The 18,869-nt window shown below is 44.2% G+C and overlaps 2 protein-coding genes across 5 annotated transcripts in view; both read right to left on the bottom strand.

The window, feature by feature from the left end:
• Positions 1-9,086, bottom strand: part of ZEB2 (zinc finger E-box binding homeobox 2) — a 136,212-nt gene extending 127,126 nt beyond the window's left edge. The window contains exons 1-2 of one of the 4 annotated variants that reach the window (XM_005890702.2): positions 8,775-9,086; positions 6,092-6,233 (exon numbers count right to left, since the gene is read on the bottom strand). In XM_005890702.2, coding sequence (XP_005890764.1) covers positions 6,092-6,164 — 73 coding nt within the window. In that variant the 5' untranslated portion in view covers positions 6,165-6,233; positions 8,775-9,086. Of the gene's footprint in view, positions 1-6,091; positions 6,234-6,425; positions 6,444-6,500; positions 6,738-7,134; positions 7,263-8,774 lie in introns of those variants that run through there. The other 3 variants (XM_070389993.1, XM_070389986.1, XM_070390001.1) reach the window with 3 other exon arrangements.
• A 1,107-nt stretch (positions 9,087-10,193) lies between these two features.
• On the bottom strand, positions 10,194-15,163 carry LOC138992121 (uncharacterized). The gene is made up of 2 exons (XM_070390015.1): positions 13,145-15,163; positions 10,194-12,640 (listed from the first exon to the last, which is right to left on the bottom strand). The coding sequence occupies exons 1-2, from the start codon at positions 13,511-13,513 to the stop codon at positions 12,383-12,385; spliced, it is 627 nt and encodes a 208-aa protein (XP_070246116.1). The 5' UTR covers positions 13,514-15,163; the 3' UTR covers positions 10,194-12,382.
• Positions 15,164-18,869: the final 3,706 nt, after the last annotated feature.

Here is an 18,869-nt window from a genome sequence, read left to right on the forward strand (position 1 = left end):
CTGTGAAAATTTTTTTTTAAGCAGGTGTATTCATGTGTGCTACATATATGCCTGATATGTAGGGGAGAACTGCGTGAAGAGAAAAGCCAAAACACACACGCGTGGATGGTTTTTCCTCTCACTTCCCTCAGAGGAAACACGACACACACACACACACACACACAGAGTATAAAAACAGTACAGAACACCTTAAAACAAAATTCTTTATTTACTTTGTAACTAGGAGTTACAGTTTTCCTGAGAGCTCTCACTCTGACACGACTGTCACCCAAGATAAAAGTATTTGGCACGTAGCTATTAAGGCAAAGACTTCCACAGAGTCTCCTGATTATTAGTGCTTGCCTTTTAAAAAAGACTTGATGAAGAAATACTTGGATCTTTACTTTTTAAAAGTTTACACTCCTGACAGCCCAAATAGTCATTCAAGAGATTTTTTTTCCAAGTGGTAAGCTGATGCTGTTGGCATAAACAGAGCTATGTAAATATATACAAAATTCACAAATCATAGCAAACATACAAATAATGAGGAGGTGCCTAGATGTTTTAAGGCTTAAAAATGAAAAAGAAAATCACATTTCATCTTCTGATTGCCAAAGAAAGAAAAGAAATAGGGAGGGGGAATAAGGCTGTATTTATTGGTTTTAAATCATCCTTCCCTCTGCTCTGAATTATTTTTTCTCAACCTTCACATCTTGGCTAAAAAGCATATTTGGGCTTATGTTAACATCTGCTCTTGTGGTGACATTTAATTCTGTATATTTTCAACTAGTGTTTCTGCATCACAGATTTTCCCCCTTTATCTCTTCGCTCTAAAAAGACAACCAAAGAGCAATCAAAAAGGTGTCTGACTTGGCCATTCAGACAATTGCCCCCTTGTGGGAATGCGGGAATGAATGGTACAGTGGACACCCCAGCACCATTGACGTTATAAACATGTAAATGAAACACATTAGGGCAGACAATCAATTGTCTGTGAGCATTGCAAACCTGCACTCCCTCTCTCTGTGACAGGCACAAAATAGTGTCTACCTTGGGAAGCCACGGTGCTGGAGAGGAAAAGGACAAAGCGTTCTCTTTCACACAGAAGAAAATGCACCTTAAAAGCCTTGGAAGAATGCAGATGACAAACACTGTTGTAAGGAAAAGACTCTCCCACATCTTGGAATAAACGCAGCACTGCTCAGAGAGCTAGCAACAGCCTCCTTTCCTACCTTCAGGGTAGACACACACATTTTTCCCAGGCAAAAGTCTTAATACGGCATTAGGGTCTTTGATAACCTCTTGGAATTTTCTTTACTTCGAGTAAATTAAGCAAGCAAGAAAGGAAGCATCTGAAACATATGACAGAGCAGTTTACTGGGGAATGTCAGTCTTGGCTTTAGTCATATTCCGAAATAAATGCTTAAAGACGTGAATGTATCTTTATGTGGCAACAGAGAAATAACATAAAGTTTCAAATCCTTACCCCACCCTTACCCTGGTGGAGAGTCACACTATGGATATTAGCAGGCTAGTGGCTATGTTATGAAGGAAGCCATGTTTCTATCCCCAATTGACTGAGTTTTTTCAAACGGAAATAAAACAAATAGATCAGTATAGATACATAACCCCCAGCCATGTGTGTGTGCAGCGTGACAAAACTTGCAGAAGCTCTTCATAGAGACAGAAGGATGGAGATGGATATCTGGGGCACACCCTCAGAGCTGGTACCTGCCACACAAACTGCTTCTGAGTGCTTTGCGAGTCAGCAAAACAACCTCCTCGGAACCTCATCAACTGTACCAGAAAGGTACTTGCACAAGGTTTCCACACTTGCAAGGAGCGCCAAGTCTGAACCGACTGCAATTCGAAGGAAACTTTCCTGCCTCAGAGTGTATTGAGGGGCTCTGGCTCACAGCTTCACCCCATCCCAACTTTACCTCTCTGAAAAGAGAGACGAGAGAGACAGGAGCCACATCCTGAAGAAGGGGCTTCTTGCGTTTCTTTTCCTTTTCATCTGAGCATCTCTGAAACGGGAACAACTTCTCTGCCCTCCACTGCCTCTCAGCATCACCACTAGCACTTCCACTCCCTTTCAGGAAGTGGTTAAGGGAGTGAGGGCTTATCTTAAACAGGGATCATCATTTCTGCTCATCTGATTGTTTCTCCTCTAGGATCTAAAGCCCTGAAAGCATCCAATTTTGTCCCTTTTCTTCCCCACTGAAAATCACTGGCCAAAGGTGTTTGTAAAAATCTTCCTCCATTCCACTACACAATGCCTAATGCTTTAGCTGAAACTTTGGAGAAAAATTAAATTTAACTTTTCTTTCTTTCTTCTGTTTCCTCTTCCCCACCACTCATAATTCAGTTTTCATTTAAAAGACAACTTCATTCCCTTTACTGAAACAAGCAGTTTCTGGGTTTGATTTTTATGAAAATGTGCCTGTATCTGTGTGATTTTTTCAGAGGCTGATGCTGGGAGGTGGTGGGCTTGGGAGGCAGGCCTATCTTCCTAGGCTCTGCAGGAGGCAGGAGGGTAGCCGGAGCATCCCCAGGAGCTCATGCCCAAATCGGGGTAAAGCAACAAACTTTGCAAGTTACCACCGGGCCGGGCCAATGGCAGGCAGCAGCCAGGCACCTCCTGCTCCCAAGCGCTCATTTCTGCCTCGAAGGCTGTGTGGAGATAGTGGGGTATAATCAGGGGACTGAAAAGGGGGGCTGGGTTTTCCCCCCTCCTCTCCAGCTTCAGTGAAAGTATTACAAAGTGAGTCAGGCGACTGAAGATCATCTGACTGAACTTTCTTGAAACCGACACACATTCTTGTCTTCGGGCAACTTGCTTTTTGCCTCCTTCTCCCTCACCCCTCTCCCCTTTCCCTCCTGCACATCTTATTTTCTGGGAAGAGATTTCATCCTTTCCATGTGGGGGAAAGGAGACTGTCCACTATGGATTAACTTGACGCTGGCAGTGTCTCTGCCAGGCATCTTGCTAGCTTGAGAATCTTGAAGGCTGGATTTTAGACTCTTGTTTCTCTCTTTGTACATTTGCTTTCCTCGAACTGCCTCCTTCTCCTTTGCTTTTTTAATAATCGCATACAGCACGGTCTTTTAACCCATGTTCTTGACCAGCCTTTCAAACACACACATACTGCTTTACACATTTTCTCTCTTTGTCGCCTTAGTCTATATACACACTGTTGACTTCATTAAAATTATATAAAGTGCCATTCTAGTTTCCTGGATGACCATCTCTCTCTCTCTCTTTTTCCTCATGCAGTTTCTACTTCTATGATTAGTATTGCCATTATTCCTTTCCAGGAATTTCTATATGATTTTGATAAGCATCATCATATTTAGTGTTATCAGCAAAGACACAAGCTCAAAAGTGACATCTTTCCCATGAATCCAGGAAAGAAGAAAAATCCACTCAGTTCAGATAAATCCTAGCAATTCCCAAAGGGAAAGGCACTGGATACGTACTTGATGAGAAAGGAAATGAAAAAAGAGGGGGAAAAACTCTTCTACCTGCTTCTCAAAAGCAAGACATTGCTCAGATTCAACCCAAAGCAAAACACTGACAAGTAACGAATTTACAGCGTGTTTTCCCACAGATTATTGGGAAATAATTATTGCTCTTAAGTGTGCAGGGTCTGGGCTAAATGCCTTTAAAATGTGCAATTCAACTTTCCACTTCACAGTGTTAGGGCTTCTCCCAAGTTTGTGGCTGGGAAGAGGGAAATGGGGTCCGTTACTGAACAACAAGCAGTGTCCATGGCTGAGTACCTCCCCCGGTACTCTGTTCCACCTGTGAAGCCCCCAGCAGACCTTCCCCACTGCCAATCCCCACCCCAGGGCTCTTAGGAAGCTTGGAGCATTCTGTTTTCCCAGACCTGGGCTCTGGTCTGACCTCACAGCCTGGACCAGGCTGGTCAACGGTGGCAAAATCCCGAAGGGGGTTGGAGGAGGCAGACAAGAAGAAACAAACATGCTAAATAGTCTCTCCTGCAAAAGAACACTTCTGGGAACCTTGTTTTAAATCTTATTCTCCTTTCTCTCTCTCTCTCTCAAAAAAATGACTGTTTAACATAAGAAAAAAAAAATAAGGCCTCCTTGACACAAAGCTTTTGTTACCCAGTTGATCAGCAAGCAATGTGCTTTAGATACTTGTAAGGGGGTGGGGGAGAGCCCCACAACAGACATTGATCTTAGAAAATCAATAACCAACATTTAATAAAAGGAACAGAGGAAACACAAGAGAGAAGAGGGGAACATTAGGTGTAATTTTAGTGTCTACTAAATTACCCAAAGATGGGGAAGGGGAGGTCTCCAGTGTAAGGACCACCTTAAATAATGCCAGACACTAGAGTGAAGAAAAAATTAAATTAAGAGAGAGGAAGAGACAGGGAGAAAGAGACTTAAAAAGAGGCAGCCTGAACCGGGTCTTGGGGAAGCAGCTTGGTATATATTATTGTACTTGTTTTTTTGTAATACTAAGCCAAGCAAATAGATCAAAGGCAGCACAAAGGGAAAAGGCAGGATAACATAACGAACAGTTTCTGACTAAAATTCCTCTATCACTCCCCCATATGGCTCGACACCTCCACCACAACAAGCAAAAGACACACACACACACACACACGCACGCACACACGCGCGCACACATGAAACCTAGAGAGACAGAGACAGAGAGAAGCATCATTTGTCTCTAATCAAAATTCCCTCGTCTTTGTGTTTTCTGCTTCCAGCGCCCCTCACTGCGCCCCCAGCCGCCCCCTCCCGCGCCGCGCAGCTCGGGGGCAGAGCGGGGGCGCACAATTGTCTTCTCTGGAGGAAAGTTGTTCCAAGTGGGCCCCGGCGGTCCCCGCGAGGCGCGGGCTGGGTTCGCGGGAGACCGGAGGCCGGGGCCGGCGCCGCGTCCCCGCGTCCAGCTCGGGAGCGTCGACGCGGCCCCGTGCCGGGTGATCGGGCTGAGACCGAGGGGAGCGAGAAGTTTCCTTTCCCAGTCTGAGCTGGCGCTAGTTCGCTTGTTTGTTTTGGGGGGTTGGTTTTTCTTTTTCAACTCAGTATCCTCCGTCAGCTACCCCCCGGCACCCTCTCGGGTCCCTAGCTCTCTCCCCTCCCCCAGGCGCCTTCTGCGCTCTTGCCAATCACTTTTCTCTTTTATTCCCACGATTTTGTTTGGGGGTAATACCTAGGGGGTCTGTCTCTCTCGCGCGCGCTCTCTTCCTCTCTCCCGCTCTCATTCTGCCTTCCTTGACTCTTTCTAAGATGGACCTACAGAGCTGTCACACCTTTGATCCCCCACCTCTGCTCTGCGTGTCCCCCTTGTACCCCCATCTCCTTCCTCCTTCTCGACTCAGCCTGGATAACGGACTCCTCCTGACCATGTCGAAACTGCCCAGAAAAGTCTCCCCGCGCTCCGGGACTCCGCCAGCCCCCGGCGTGGGGCCAGAGCCCGCTGGAGAGGAACCACCCGCCCCCGCGCCCGCACGGACCCCGCGCGGGGCCGGCCGAGACCCTCCCACCCCGGGGCCCCGGCGCGCCTGGCCCGCCCGGCCCCGCTGCCCGCGGACCGTTACTTGGCGTGCGGAGAGGCGGCCGGGCGACTCCGGCAAGAAACTTTCAGCCTGGCGGAGGCACAGCCCCGGGGCCCCTCTCCCGCCCTCGCAGTCCCTCTGCCACCCCCGCCCCCACCCCGGAATCCTGCGCGACCCGGCGCCCAGGCCCCCCGCCCTGCCCTCGCCGGACGCTCCCGCAGCCCGGCCGGGGAGCCGGCGGGCCGGGCGCTCACGGAGCGGGAGGCGGAGGCGGAGGGAGGGCGGAGGCGGGGGCGCAGGGGGCGGCAGAGGTGGGGGTACTGGGCCCCGGCCGGACCCCAGCGCTCGGAGCCCCCCGGCGCCCGACGCTCACTTTGCCCGGCACTTCCCTAACTCCCCACTGTCCAGTCGCCGCGCGCGCCGGGCTCCGGCGCCGGCCGCGGAGGGAGGCTCGCCCGCGAGCCCTGGGCGCCGCCGCCGCCGCCGCCTCGGTTCCTTTTCCCTCTCCCCCTCCTTCTTCCCGGGTCTGGAGCCGCAGAGTGGCCCGGAAAAGTTTGGTTCGGGCCGCTTCTTACCGTTTTTCCTCCTGGGATTGGCTTGTTTGCGTCTCTTGCACCGGGGGCCATCCGCCATGATCGGCTGCTTCATTGATAAGAGCGGATCAGATGGCAGTTCGCATGGACTCGGCGCCCTGCTTCGGCAGCACGCAGGCTCGATCTAGCAACCAAACACAGCGACAATGTGGGCATCGCCCGCGCCCATTGAAACGCGCGCGGGCCGCCCAGGGGAGCCGGGCCAGGGCCCGGGCGAGCACCCATCCGCGCCCCCCAACGCCAAAGCGAAACTTCGGCGGCCCCCTCCCCGCCCCCCGCCCCCAGCCTTGGCCCCGAGGCGCTTTGTGTTTGTTACTGTTTGGTGTGTTGCACCCGCGAGGGGATCAGAGAGACAAGAATTACATCTTCAAAATGAGTCATAACTCCTGACCGTATGAGGGAATGCACACGGCGGTACAGTAAGGCTGCTTGACTCAAGGCTAGGCGGACCCTTTCCTCCGAAAAGTCCTCAGCCCGGCTCGGCAACTTGGGGTGAGGCGAAGCTTTCTTTAGCTCTCATCTTGTCTCACCACCCCCCACCCCATTCCTCAGAGGAAGCAAACAAACAAACAAACAAACAAACAACGCGAAACAACCCCCGATGAAGCACACTCGGGCAAATTGATAATAGTAATTATAGGAAGCCCACTCGCCCCGCGTCCCATCCCCTCCCCTTTCGCAGTTTATCGAGACACTGTCTCTTCCTCCCCCCCCACACCCCCGCCCCCAAATTAGGATTTCCCGTTTCACGCCGCAATAAGAAATATAATTATAAGCCTCTTTGGACACTGTCCCTCCCCGCCCCCCCCCCCCGCCGCCACCTTCTCCACTTTGACAATATTTACTTAAGTATTTCCCCCCACCTCACTCACACACATGCTCCCCCACACTGGTTCCCTTAAATAGTTGCAGTATAAAATTGTTTTTTTCCCCTCAAGAAAGGAAAGAGAAAGTCCAACCGCTACGACAGTACTTTTCAGCTCTACTGAATGATCGTATCCTTTCTGGCTTCGAAACTTTTGTACCTAAAAATCGAGAGAGGCGCTGCATTTTTTCAGCTGAAACTGTCAAAACTTGGAGAAGGGGAACCTCGGAGGCAGGCAGGAGAGGAGGAGAATCCCGAAACTCGATGGAGGTTGGGAAGATGCTGTGCCTCGAGGATTAGTTTAAACAGGGGGCTATAAAAGATGTAACAGATGCAAACTGTAACACAAGGGCCATTAACCCTTTCTCTGCCGAGTACACTCGGTCCCCACGCCCCGCACCTATTGTCTCCTGTGCTAGAAGCTTTGCGGAAAACCTGGAAAGTGAGTATCAGTTTCCACACATTTGCTGAGAGGGGTAAGGGGTGGGGGGTGGGGGCAGAGAGAAGGGGAAGTAGATGATTTAGAAAGCACCTTGAATTTAACCTGGGCATAGTGGCAGCCTTTTAAGTTTGACACATTTTGTCATGTCTTGGCTGTCCTGTGGATTTGAAATTGTTGGGAAAAATCCTGAAATACAGATATGGACACACAAGTGTCTGGGATGAAACAGCTGGCCTGTCTGTATTCCTGCTGAGACTTACGCACGATTGCATATAAATACATGTTTAATAAAGTAAGCTGCTAGTTTTATGAGCATGTGTGTGTGAGGGACAGACAGGGCATTTGTGCTGTAAACTTTATCTTTGCCTGTTATTTCTAACTCTGGAGTTAGTAATCTTACCTTCATCATTATAGGGGGAGCATATAAAATATGTAAGTAGGTGGGAGACACACATATTCATGTTAACCGGGATCACCCCTGTTCCTGGGAACTCCTGCTATCTCGACTTTTCAGTGCCAAAGTATGGAATGGGATATTTGAGTGTATGTATCTTCTGCCTCTATATGACTTTGCCATTGGAAATACAATTTCAAAAGTTATCCTTAATTTAAAACCCTACCATCCTGACGGCAGTTTTCTTCCCAGCTGTAGTGAGGCCCCCCCCCCCCACTTTGGTAAACGACTCAAGTTCCATGAGGACTTTCACTTCTTTATTTATCATCACAGAAGTGAGGTGTTACTTCACATACACACACACACAAAGAATGAAATAAAGAAATGAAACTCGCTAAGCAGACAAAAACAGGCAACTTTCTACTTAGAAAACAGCCTTCTTCGGTGGGAAAGGTTGGACTGCCATATCAAAGAGAAAGACTTGCTCCCGAATTTGGTAGGTTTGTATCCGTCAAGTTTTGTAATTATTAACAGGTATTTGCCAAGTTTTAATTGCTGAATATAATGAATTGGAACTAGAGTGAAAATAAAGCAAAATCTCTCCCCTCGAAGAGTTTTTATTCCAACCATACAGTTCTCAATAAAACTTTTCCAAGGCTGGGTAGTAAAAGGCACCTTTGGTTACCTGAATGGACAGGTACGGGGCAAATTATTTGGGGGAGGAAAAAAAGGGGAGAAAAAGAAGGAGAGAGACACAGGGAGTGCGAGAAAAACCGAAGAAGTCACTCTTGGGAAAAGCTTGCCATAAAGGAGCTAAACCCACCTGAAATTCCTACCCACAGACACTCCTTCTCACTTTAGACTCACATCCCCACTTAAAAGGAGAAAATCATAAAAGGAAGGTGGAGGGGGTGACCATGCCAAAAAGGAATAAAAAGAGAGAAAAGGGGAAAAAAAAAAAAACCTGCGAAGTCTTGTTTGTAGTTTTGGCCAGAAATGGTGAGAAGAAAAAGCATGAAGAAGCCGCGAAGTGTGGGGGAGAAAAAGGTGGAAGCGAAGAAACAGCTCCCGGAGCAAACTGTACAAAACCTCGCCAAGAGTGTCTGGAGGCAGGACCGTTATTCCTGCGGAGCAGGTTAGAACTGATCTCTTTCGGCCACTCCAGGAAACACAAACCTGGGGACGGACTGACGTGTTACGCCTCTTCTAATGACATTTTTTTCTTTTTCTTTTCTGTAGGAGAGAGAGAGACCCTGAAACACGCGCCACCTATCTTTGTGGGGAGGGATAATTGAAGCGCCCTGAGCGTGAGCATCATGTGAAAACGTGATCGCCAAGTTTCTCTCTGGGAAAGGATCTGGGATAGATTATACCTTGAAGTCTCCGCAAACGCTTTAGTGGAAGAAATGAAATTCCACCTCCCTCCCTTCCTCTCTCCCTCCCTCTCGCCTCCTTCCCTCCCTCCCTCTTTTCTCCACGCCCCCCCTCCCCCCCCTACTCCCACCCCCCCGTCAAGCCTTTGGCATCATTATCCTCATCACTAAATCCTACAGAGTACAGGGCGGAAAACGGTGCACACCATTCACAGAACTGGAGAACTCTAAGGGGCGAAAGTTAAAGGGAAAGATCCCGGTTCCTCAATCCACATCGCCTCTTCTTATACAGATATCTCTAATAACCAGATTTGAGATGCACATTAAGTTGTGTGGATTTCTCAGCACGGTTTCTGGAACTAAATTTTTTGCCTTTTCTCGTATTATTATTATTATTATTATTTTCTTTCAAGATGCCGGAGCCAGAGGGGGAAAATTGCTGTATGTGAGCTGCATTTTAGGGCATGTGTGTTGGGGTGTGTGTATGTGATGAATTTCTGGATTGGATCCCAATACTAAAAAGTGGTTTGGCATTTTTAAAAAGGGTCTCTAAGTAAATTAACATAGAGCGCTCAGTTGACCGATCTCTGAATCTCTCTACATCTCAAGGAGACCTCACTACAAAGTGAGGGAGTGTGTGGAGGGAGGCAGGAGGAAAAGGAGAAAGGCCATAGAGGAATTTAGCAGGGAAGGAAGAGCACGATATTAAACGGCATGGGGTCTAAGTTTTGGAGTATATATTTTTTGATATTGCAATTAAAGTAAAATTAAAAAGAAAAGACTCCACCTTTGCTCTGAAGGGATTGGTTATGTAAATATGGAAGGGATTTCCTGGAGAATACAGCTTTCTACTGTATGGTTAATTAAATAATCACTCAAAAGCTTCCAACGTGACGCTTCTGTCGTAATCCAATCAGGTTACATAGGTCCTAAACAAGAAAGATATTTTCCACATCTGGAAGTCAGCAATTTAGCAAGTACTGCACATTATTAACCAATTCAGAGCCTACTTCCCAGGGGAATTTTTTTTGAAGTTTAAGTGTTCTTAACCAATGCTCTGCTGTTTTGTTAATCAAAAAGCTGGTTTACACTGCACATAATTGGAACTAATATAGAAGTAAATAAAGACAGCCAAATTTGAGGATGCTGAGCACAGGCATTTATCGGAAAAGGAAGAAATCTCTTAGCCTCCAGTGGTTCAGGCTCAATTTCTTAAAGAACTGTGAGGCTTTTTTTTTTTTTTTTCCAAGAGTGAAAGTGCCTGAGAACCTCAGAGCACAAATAAACTTTCAGTCCCACAGTCTTTGGACTTCTCTGCAAAGGTAAAGGTGGAGGTGTCAAGAGGACTGAAGGATAGATAGCCTCATGCCATTTTTTTTCCTGCTTTAATATTGTTAATATGTTACAGCCCCCTGTTTTCAGTCTGATGAAATCTGAAACAAATAACACCCTGATCCAACACTAGACTTTTACTCACATTAAGATAAACTGCTTTGAACTGTACTTTGAATGTGTGCCTAAAGCAAGACTTTGAATGCAAGAGTCACTGGCAATTGCACTCAAGAGGAGGGAAAAGCCACCACTTGGTTTGCCACATCCACACTCCCAGAGGTGCAGAGCTTTGTATTTTGTATGTTTATTGGGGAGGGGGCAATAGCCACCCAGCAAGACCACAACCAATACTTACTTTAGGATGTGAGGAAGTAAATTTTCACAGTTGATTACAGACTCACCTCTTTGCTACCTTAAGCATTTATTACAATGAGAATCATCTCCCCCACCCCACTCAGATAATTTACTTATAGAGGAGCATTGGAGATCACCAGCCTAAAATTTAATAATAAAAAAAGAAAATTAAAGATTTCCAGCATGGGCCAGGCACATTCTCAGTTTTATGCTTTACATTTCTTTAATATCCCTATCTCTATAAATATATGACTTATCAAGTTTCTCCTCCGAGATTTACTTCTATTATTAATATCCTTTTTTAAAATTCCCACTTTTTTATTTAAAAAAAAAATCGAGTCTAGCTTTCTCTAGAAGTTTGCTTTTCAGCGTTTCCTCTTCCATTTCCAGGATAAAGGTGTTCCTGGCATGGAGTAATTCCAGGTAAGACTCCACCTGAGGACCCCAGGTAGCCATTGGAGCTTACAGCCCAGACATACATACACTCGGTGGTAAACCTCAGGTCAAAGAATCCAATCAAACGGCTAACAAATCACTTGTCTTTATTATGTATATTAATGTCAGGTTACTTAAGATCTGACTTAAAAAAAGTATTTCCATTAAAAACAGCTAATCATCTGATTACTCTGGGTTCAGTAATTGTTCGAGTGGCAGGAGACAGCCCCAACACTTAGCACTGGTAGTTCCGACGTGCAAGTATTTGAATTGGGGTAAAAAAAGCAATCTTTCAGGTTCCCATCAAGGTGGATAGTTGGACGGTGGCACGCGAAGCGTCCCCACGAGGGGTGAGCGCGCCGGTGGGTTGCCCTCCTCCCCTGCCTGGCACGCCCCCGACACTCCCCTCCCTATTTGACCAAGAGAGTTCCCACAACAGCAGAGGCGGTGGGATCGGAGGAAGCCGGGATATAAATATGTTCCGAACACTCCCTTAGTCCGAAGGCCAGGTCGGGGACAATGGTGATCGTGGGATCAGCGGGATGCTGGAGCGCAGGACGCAGGGAAAAGTCGAGAGAGGACTAGGAGCTACTAGCTTTCGGCTCCTCACACAGCAAAGCAAGTCCTGCAGATGAATCGCTCCTTCCCCGGCTTTCTTCCCCATTAATAATCTATTTCGAGATTAGCGCAGACCAAGGGGATTAAAACAACAGATACATGCAAATGTGAAATAATATTGCAGTGGACATGGACGAGAGAAAAATAATTCTTTAGGGTTTCTTTGAGTAAAACAAACTGCCTCCCTCAGAATTCCCTCCATCCAGGCAGCTTGTGAAGATGCACTTTTGTTTTCCAATTCCCTCCAGCCAGGACCTGGTGCCTGTCCCCCCATTCACCTCTCAGTCTGTCAATTTCCTTAACTCTCACAGCCGCTCCCCTTTTCTCCCCTGCCCCCAGCTCCCCTCGTCGGCCCAGATGCCCGAAGAGATACAATGTTTCTGCCCCTGAACACATAGGCTGTAGCAGGAATTCGAATTTGGCCATAGCTAATGATTTTTTTTTTTAAAGCAAATTCTGTTTATTTTGTACCATGTGTTGAAAAAAAAAGGAACCTATTCTCTTTTTGAAACGGAATTGATCTTTCATCCAGAGGAATTATTTCGACCGTGCCGTTACACAGGAGGTGGGCAACTTCTTTTAGAGTTGCAAGGAAAGGGTGATAAGGGGGACCCCTGCAATGAGGTGTGTTGAGGGGGTGGGGGGCGGCAGGGGTCCAAGCCAAGTCAAACGGTTTTCTCACGTGCGAACTCGCAATCCAATCCATTCGGAGTTGAGCCTAGGATAGGAGGGGAAAGTCTATTAAAAAAAAAAAAAAATCAGGAGCATCCCTCTGAGAAGCCTTTTCAAACAAAATCAAAACAGGACCAGAGAATCTCAGACCGTCTCTAACATCCCTGCTGCGAGGCCCGCGGGCTCTGGAATCTCGCACGTCACCTGGCCCCAGCAGGGCGGCCAGCTGAGTGGTTCATTTTTATTTTTTTATTTTTTGAAGTTAAGGCTGAATCTCGGCTTCAGTGCTTTTTTTGCCAGCGTCTCCATTGACAGGAACCAGCAAACTTCAGGACTCAAATAAGCGTCTTAATTTATTGATGCAAAACAGGTCTGCTGGTCGCCCCCAGTTCTCCGCGCTCTCGGTCCCCCACACCCCCAGCTTCGGTCCCTTCATTTGATCTCAGGGTAAGGCCCCCGCAGTACAGGCGGAGGAGCACGTGGGAGGGGGGTTCGGCCCCCGCCCGCCCAGGAACCCCGCGACCCCCGCCCCGCGGCCGGGTCAGCTGACCTGGCTCGCTGGCCGGCTCCCCGCCCGCCGCCTTGTTTCCGGTCCCCGGGGTCCGCTAGCTGCGCACGGAGCGGGAGCGGCCGCGGCCGGGAGGTGATGCTGGGGGCTGATTACCATGAGAAAGGCTGTGCCTGGAAAAGCCTCCTCCACGCGACTGTCAATCTCTCTAAGGGGTGGGAGGGGGGACGGAAAGGGCCCTGTAGGAGTCACCAGAAAACTTGGAGTAAGTTGGATGCGACGCAGGCCCGAGGAGGTGGCTTTCGCCTCAACTTGGAAGGCTGTGGCGTTAAGGGCGCGGACGCCAGCAGCCTCGCCTGGGAATTGAAAAACCCCTAGTCCTTTCTTCCCTTCTTTCCTCTCTCTTGCCATCCTTTCAGCCCTCCCTGCCCTTTATCCTTGTTTTCTTGAAATTCTTTCCCAATTGCATTTCCTACATTATCCTTTCTATCTCCCTTTTGCAATCCCTTGTTTTGTTTCTTAAGATCTCCTCTCTCGCTCTGATTCTTTTCTGCCTCCTTTATGTGTCCAGATTTATCATTTCGTTTTGAAAACACAGTGTTTCATATGTAATTAATCTACCAGCAGGAGGTCAGGGACACCCTGACTAAAATAACTCCCTGGGTCATCACAGAACAAGTTCCCCAGGTGTCAGTGAAAAGTAAAATAATATTAGTAATAAAATAAATATAAATCTATATCTTGGTAATCATAATGGTTCCTTATCCTAAATTACCATATCAGCTCAAATTGACTTCTTTTTTTCTTAAAAGATAGAATCTTCCTGGAAGAAAAATGAATAATACTTGATATAGGGCAATTCTTTAGCTTTAAAGCAATGTGAAAAAAATTTCTCATTTATAGTGATATTTTAGCAGTGCTTAACAGACTTTAGAAATTACAATAGGTAATTTAAAGAAACTTAAGCTGTGCTTTTTCTTTTAATGACTGTTTGGAAAGTGTAAAAAAATTCTAAAGCACCCCTGCCTTTCAGGAATATTGATCAGTTCAGAGAAAAACATCATGTCCTGTATTTTGTACAGGCTAAGCAAATTCACAACTTCAGTTGTTGGGTTGTTTCCTTGGCCAGTTGCCCTATTGCCTAGCAAGTGCGTGAACATGGAGTTGTGTCTGTCATGAATGTGGCTCTGGTTTTAGTTTTACTTATTTTTTTTCCCTGTCTTTCATTCATTTTGAGTATGTTGTTCTCCTATTAAAATTCAGTTTGCACTTGTTTGCAATTTGTTTACTTTGTTGGATTTTTAAAACTTGTTAGTAGTCAATTGAACATGTATATTAAACCCTTTTTAGGCCAACAAAAATAAAGATGCATTAGAAAGATGCCTTTTATGCTTCATAATTATTAATTGACATTTTATGATGAATAATTAATCATTTGAATAATTTTGGTATCTCTGATCTGAACACATATTTGCATATCTAATGCTTGATTTTAACTGTGTGTTTTTAAAAAAATTCATTCTCTCAGGACGAAGAAACAAAATAACATTTTAATGTAAAATTTCTCTTCAACACTTGTAAAAGTTTTTTTTATTGAGTTGTACTATTCTTTCTAGATATCCATAAAACTTCTTGACACTTTGTAAATCATTAATGTAGCAATCATATACAAACATGTGACAGACTGCAATTAATTAGGAAAAACAATACCCTATGTAAAATCAAGTCACTCTCCTCCCCAAAGGAAGAGATGTGCACTAATTATGCACCATTTTTTCTTACTGGAATTTGGTTATTGAACTTTTTGGTTATGTCTATTTACACAAGTCAAAAGTAGAAATTGAGTGATAAATAATTCATATATGAATTTAAGATTTTTTTTATTTTTACTTAGTAACATATGGGTTGATTTGAAATTATTTTAAAATGATCAAGCAAGCCTATCCATGATATTTTTATACCCTGTGTCAATTGAAGTTCAAAGAAGCTATTTTGAGTACTAACCCTGCATGTTAACCTGTGTGATAACTGGCAAGCTACTAGAAATGTATATTCTTGTGGGTACACTAATAATGTCTGTCCTTCTGAGTTTTATTAAGAATTAAAGTATTGTCTGAAATGTCACTATAGTGTAACTTTATTATCACAATGAAAAGATTGAAAAAATAACATGGAACATACAGATCAGTTAAGACAATTAATTTTGACTGGTAAAAACAACTATTTCCCTTTTAGTATCATTCGTCATTTTTCTGTTGAGAAATGAGTGCTGTGTTATTAAAGTGAAGAAATAAGATGAAAAGCATCATCGAATTTTTGGGTGGTTTACAGTTCTTTAGACCTCTTCAGAAAATGTAAAGCCACAGACATGAAGATAGTATTTTTTATTCTGTTGCTTAAGGAGTTAATTTATTGTGTTCAATATGATCATAATTTGTTTATAAATATCAGATTTCTTTTAGTGAGAATGTATGAACTTGAAGTTTCTCATGTTCTTTAGTAACGTATTGTCTTTGACTGTAAGGGTTAAATATGTAGAAGCTCAGAAGCAGTCTTGAGTAAGACTTCTGAGAAAAAAAAGGGCAAACTTACAAATTTGGAGACCAGGAATTTGGCTGTCAGAGCACTGTTTGTCGTAAGATCATTCATAATGAACTGAGCATTTCCTTTTGGAATTGTAGTTATCCTGAGGTTTGTGCTAATTCTAAATACCTATAGTGGGGGAGAAAATCAGTTTACTAATGGAAAATGAAATTCATTAGTCTCTTAAACAAATAATAGACCAGATTTTCTTTTTGACGCATAAGCTGAAAAATCAATGTAAATGCTAAAGGGAAAAAACTACTGTGATATTTAATCCAATACTGACTTCTTGTTTTCCTTAAGATTCCACAAAACACTTAAAGGGTCCCTTAATTGTTTCCTTTCTCAAAGGATCCATTCCATGCTTCTTTCACATCAAAACTACCAAAAGGGCCATTTGGACATCAGCCTAGGGACTTAGAGTGACCAGTACCTTTTTCTTGTTTTCCTTTGGAAAGGAAAATGGGACCAGAAACTATTTGCACCTACAGATTGTTTAGTGACCTGGAAATAACTTCATGATGCTTTGTGATCTTCTTTAATAGTCCTTGTTCTATTGAAAGGTCAAATTAAAGTCTTTTTTGTTAGTTCTAATTTTGCACTGTTCTAAAAGTGTTTTTTTTCTTTTTGCAGTCATGTTTCAGGTACTTAAATACAACAACCTTACTCTGAAAAATTATTCTCTATGTGATAATCACAGCTATGAAATGATAATAGCCAAGAGAGGAACTTGCTTTCCTAGCCTACCCTTTTCTAGTTGTAGATGTGACCTAGGGGAAATTAGTGACTTTCTCTAGAATTCAAGTGTCTGATTCTTCATGGGCCTTTAAATCTGCCAGACTCATCCGTCTGGCAGACACCACAGACGGTGACATCCAATGTCTTCTCACCTTTAGCAGATGTCCTTCTGAGCCTCTTGTGTCCACCCATTCTGCATATTGCATTGTGACCTTTTCCAGACCTAATGACTTGCTTAGTGCTTGTTTTTCCATGTGTGGCTTATTTTGCCATTTGGATCTAACACCTAGGCTCATTTTTCCAGTTATAGTATTGGTGCAGGTAGAATGGTTTTTCTGGCTTTGTTGTCTCCGGTTTCCCAGACAAAGTATCTTTCCTATTTCTGTCTTCTCACCAGGACCCTTGAGTTAGGTATGCTCCTGTGAACAATTTCCTGCTAGTTTACACTGGTTCTAGGCCTGGCCCAAGCACAGGACAAGTTAGTGATGAGGAGACATCATGATACAAGTACATCTGGGAATTGTTTTTATTTCTTATGTAATTTTTAAATTGCTTGTTGACTGAGAACTGAATCTCAAAGATTCCTTGTATTCTTCTCAATTACAGTATATTGTAGTGGCAAAGATACAGGCTTTGAAATTAGATCAACTGGATTTGACTCCCTGCTTTGTGAGTACTAATTGTGTATTGAGGATGAGATATTAAGCCCCTGTGAACCTCATTTTTTAAATGAGCAGAAGAGGACTTAAATTTAAGCTGGCTGTGGTGGAAAAATATGACAATAAATGTACAGTGTCTGATACAGGGTAGGCATATCAATAAATAGAAATTCCCTCTCATGAATTATCTGAAAAATATATGAAGTTAAATTATAGAAAAACCAGAGTGAATGTAGCATATATTTTGGGTGATACTTATTTCATAATTTTAAATGATTTTATTGCCATTTATTTATTTTAATTACTTTATGATTTTATTAGGAATTATTTAACTGGTTCCTGCATTTTATAGAAATCAGTGCTTACTGAGAACAATTGGAAAAGTAATGTGGAATTTCTCAACTTCTAGTGGAAAGGGTGGAGTGCTCATGATTCTAAGCATCATAGTTCTAACCTCTGAGATGAATAAATGTCCTTTACCATTTGATTATGCATTTCACACTTCTGTTTACAATTGTAAGAACAAATATTTTTTCCGTGCAATTCTCCCTATATGATCTGACATGAGAGGAAGCCCTCTTGCAGCTTTGTGTGGCCAAGAAATGTCAAAGATCACTCATTCAAGGTAAAAAGAAGCTCTTAGCACTGTTCAAGGCTCTGTACTCACTCTTAATGCAGACTTCTCAAGTTTGAAGGAACTAGGAATGGAGTAGAAGGGAAGGTATAGTATTGAGAAAGTTTGCATCCAGTATCTTCTTCCCACCCCCTAGCTGAGTGCCGAAACATCTGCTTAAAAAAGGAAAAAAAGAAGTAAGAATACATATATATATGTATGTATGTGTATCTAAAGACATTGCTTCACTCTGCTGCCTGCAAATTCAGGAGTAGGGTTGTGTCAGCAGGCCCTGGCAGGATCTATTGTGTATGTGACTTTTCTACCCTATGCCCTAGAAAGGAGAGTGTCAGGGGAGGACCGGGCTGTGGACACAGGGAGCATATTGTTCCAATGGTTCTGCTACAGTGCAAAGCAGGATTCTTTTTTTTCCTCTTTGGAACTAACTTTGCTACACAGGCAAAAAAAAATCTATTCCTATTAGGTTTTTCCTTGGCCATTGTGGAACCATAAGTATGGCTCCTGTGGCAAGGGGATAATTTTTCTGGACTGAGGGAAGCTGGATTACCTATTGTTCTTGGCACATGGCTAGCACCCTTCTAGACATGAGGGACAGAACTAAGCTGAAAGTTCACAGAAAAGGCTATGCCTTTTAAAACAAGGACAGAAAGTTAAAACCTCGTTCTTCTAAAGTTTAGTTGATGTATCTGCTGTGCATTTGAAATTTCATTTAAAAAAATCTGCATGATCCTGAGTTATATTACTTCCCTGGTGGCTCAGACGGTAAAGCGTCTGCCTAGAAGGAAATGGCAACCCACTCCAATAGTCTTGCCTGGAAAAATCCCATGGACGGAGAAGCGTGGTAGGCTACAGTCCATGGGGTTGCAAAGAGTCGGACACGACTGAGCCACTTCACTTTCACTTTCACCATCATTTAGCCTGTGTATGAGATATTGAAAAATTATTTACAATAATTTGCTATAGTGCATTCTGTAGAGATGATCTCTACTGAAGTTTTGCTTCTGTTGGTAAGGATTCTTGTGTAATTGTGTAGTTCAAGGCTAGGTGAAATATGCTTGCAAATGTCATTTGAAATCACATGGACTTTGAATGTGGGGGCAAAGTAATACCTTTTTTTTTTTTTTTACAATATTAAAGCAAAGTACTGTCATTT

Source organism: Bos mutus, chromosome 2 (genome assembly GCF_027580195.1).
Source record: "Bos mutus isolate GX-2022 chromosome 2, NWIPB_WYAK_1.1, whole genome shotgun sequence".
Classification (NCBI taxonomy): Eukaryota; Metazoa; Chordata; class Mammalia; order Artiodactyla; family Bovidae; genus Bos; species Bos mutus.

Coding starts and splice junctions, on each gene's coding strand:
- LOC138992121 (XM_070390015.1), bottom strand. CDS start 13,513: ATGGCAAGAGAGAGGAAAGAAGGGAAGAAAGGACTAGGGGTTTTTCAA. Junction 12,641..13,144: donor GGAGCCGGCCAGCGAGCCAG/GTCAGCTGACCC, acceptor CTCCTATCCTAG/GCTCAACTCCGAATGGATTG.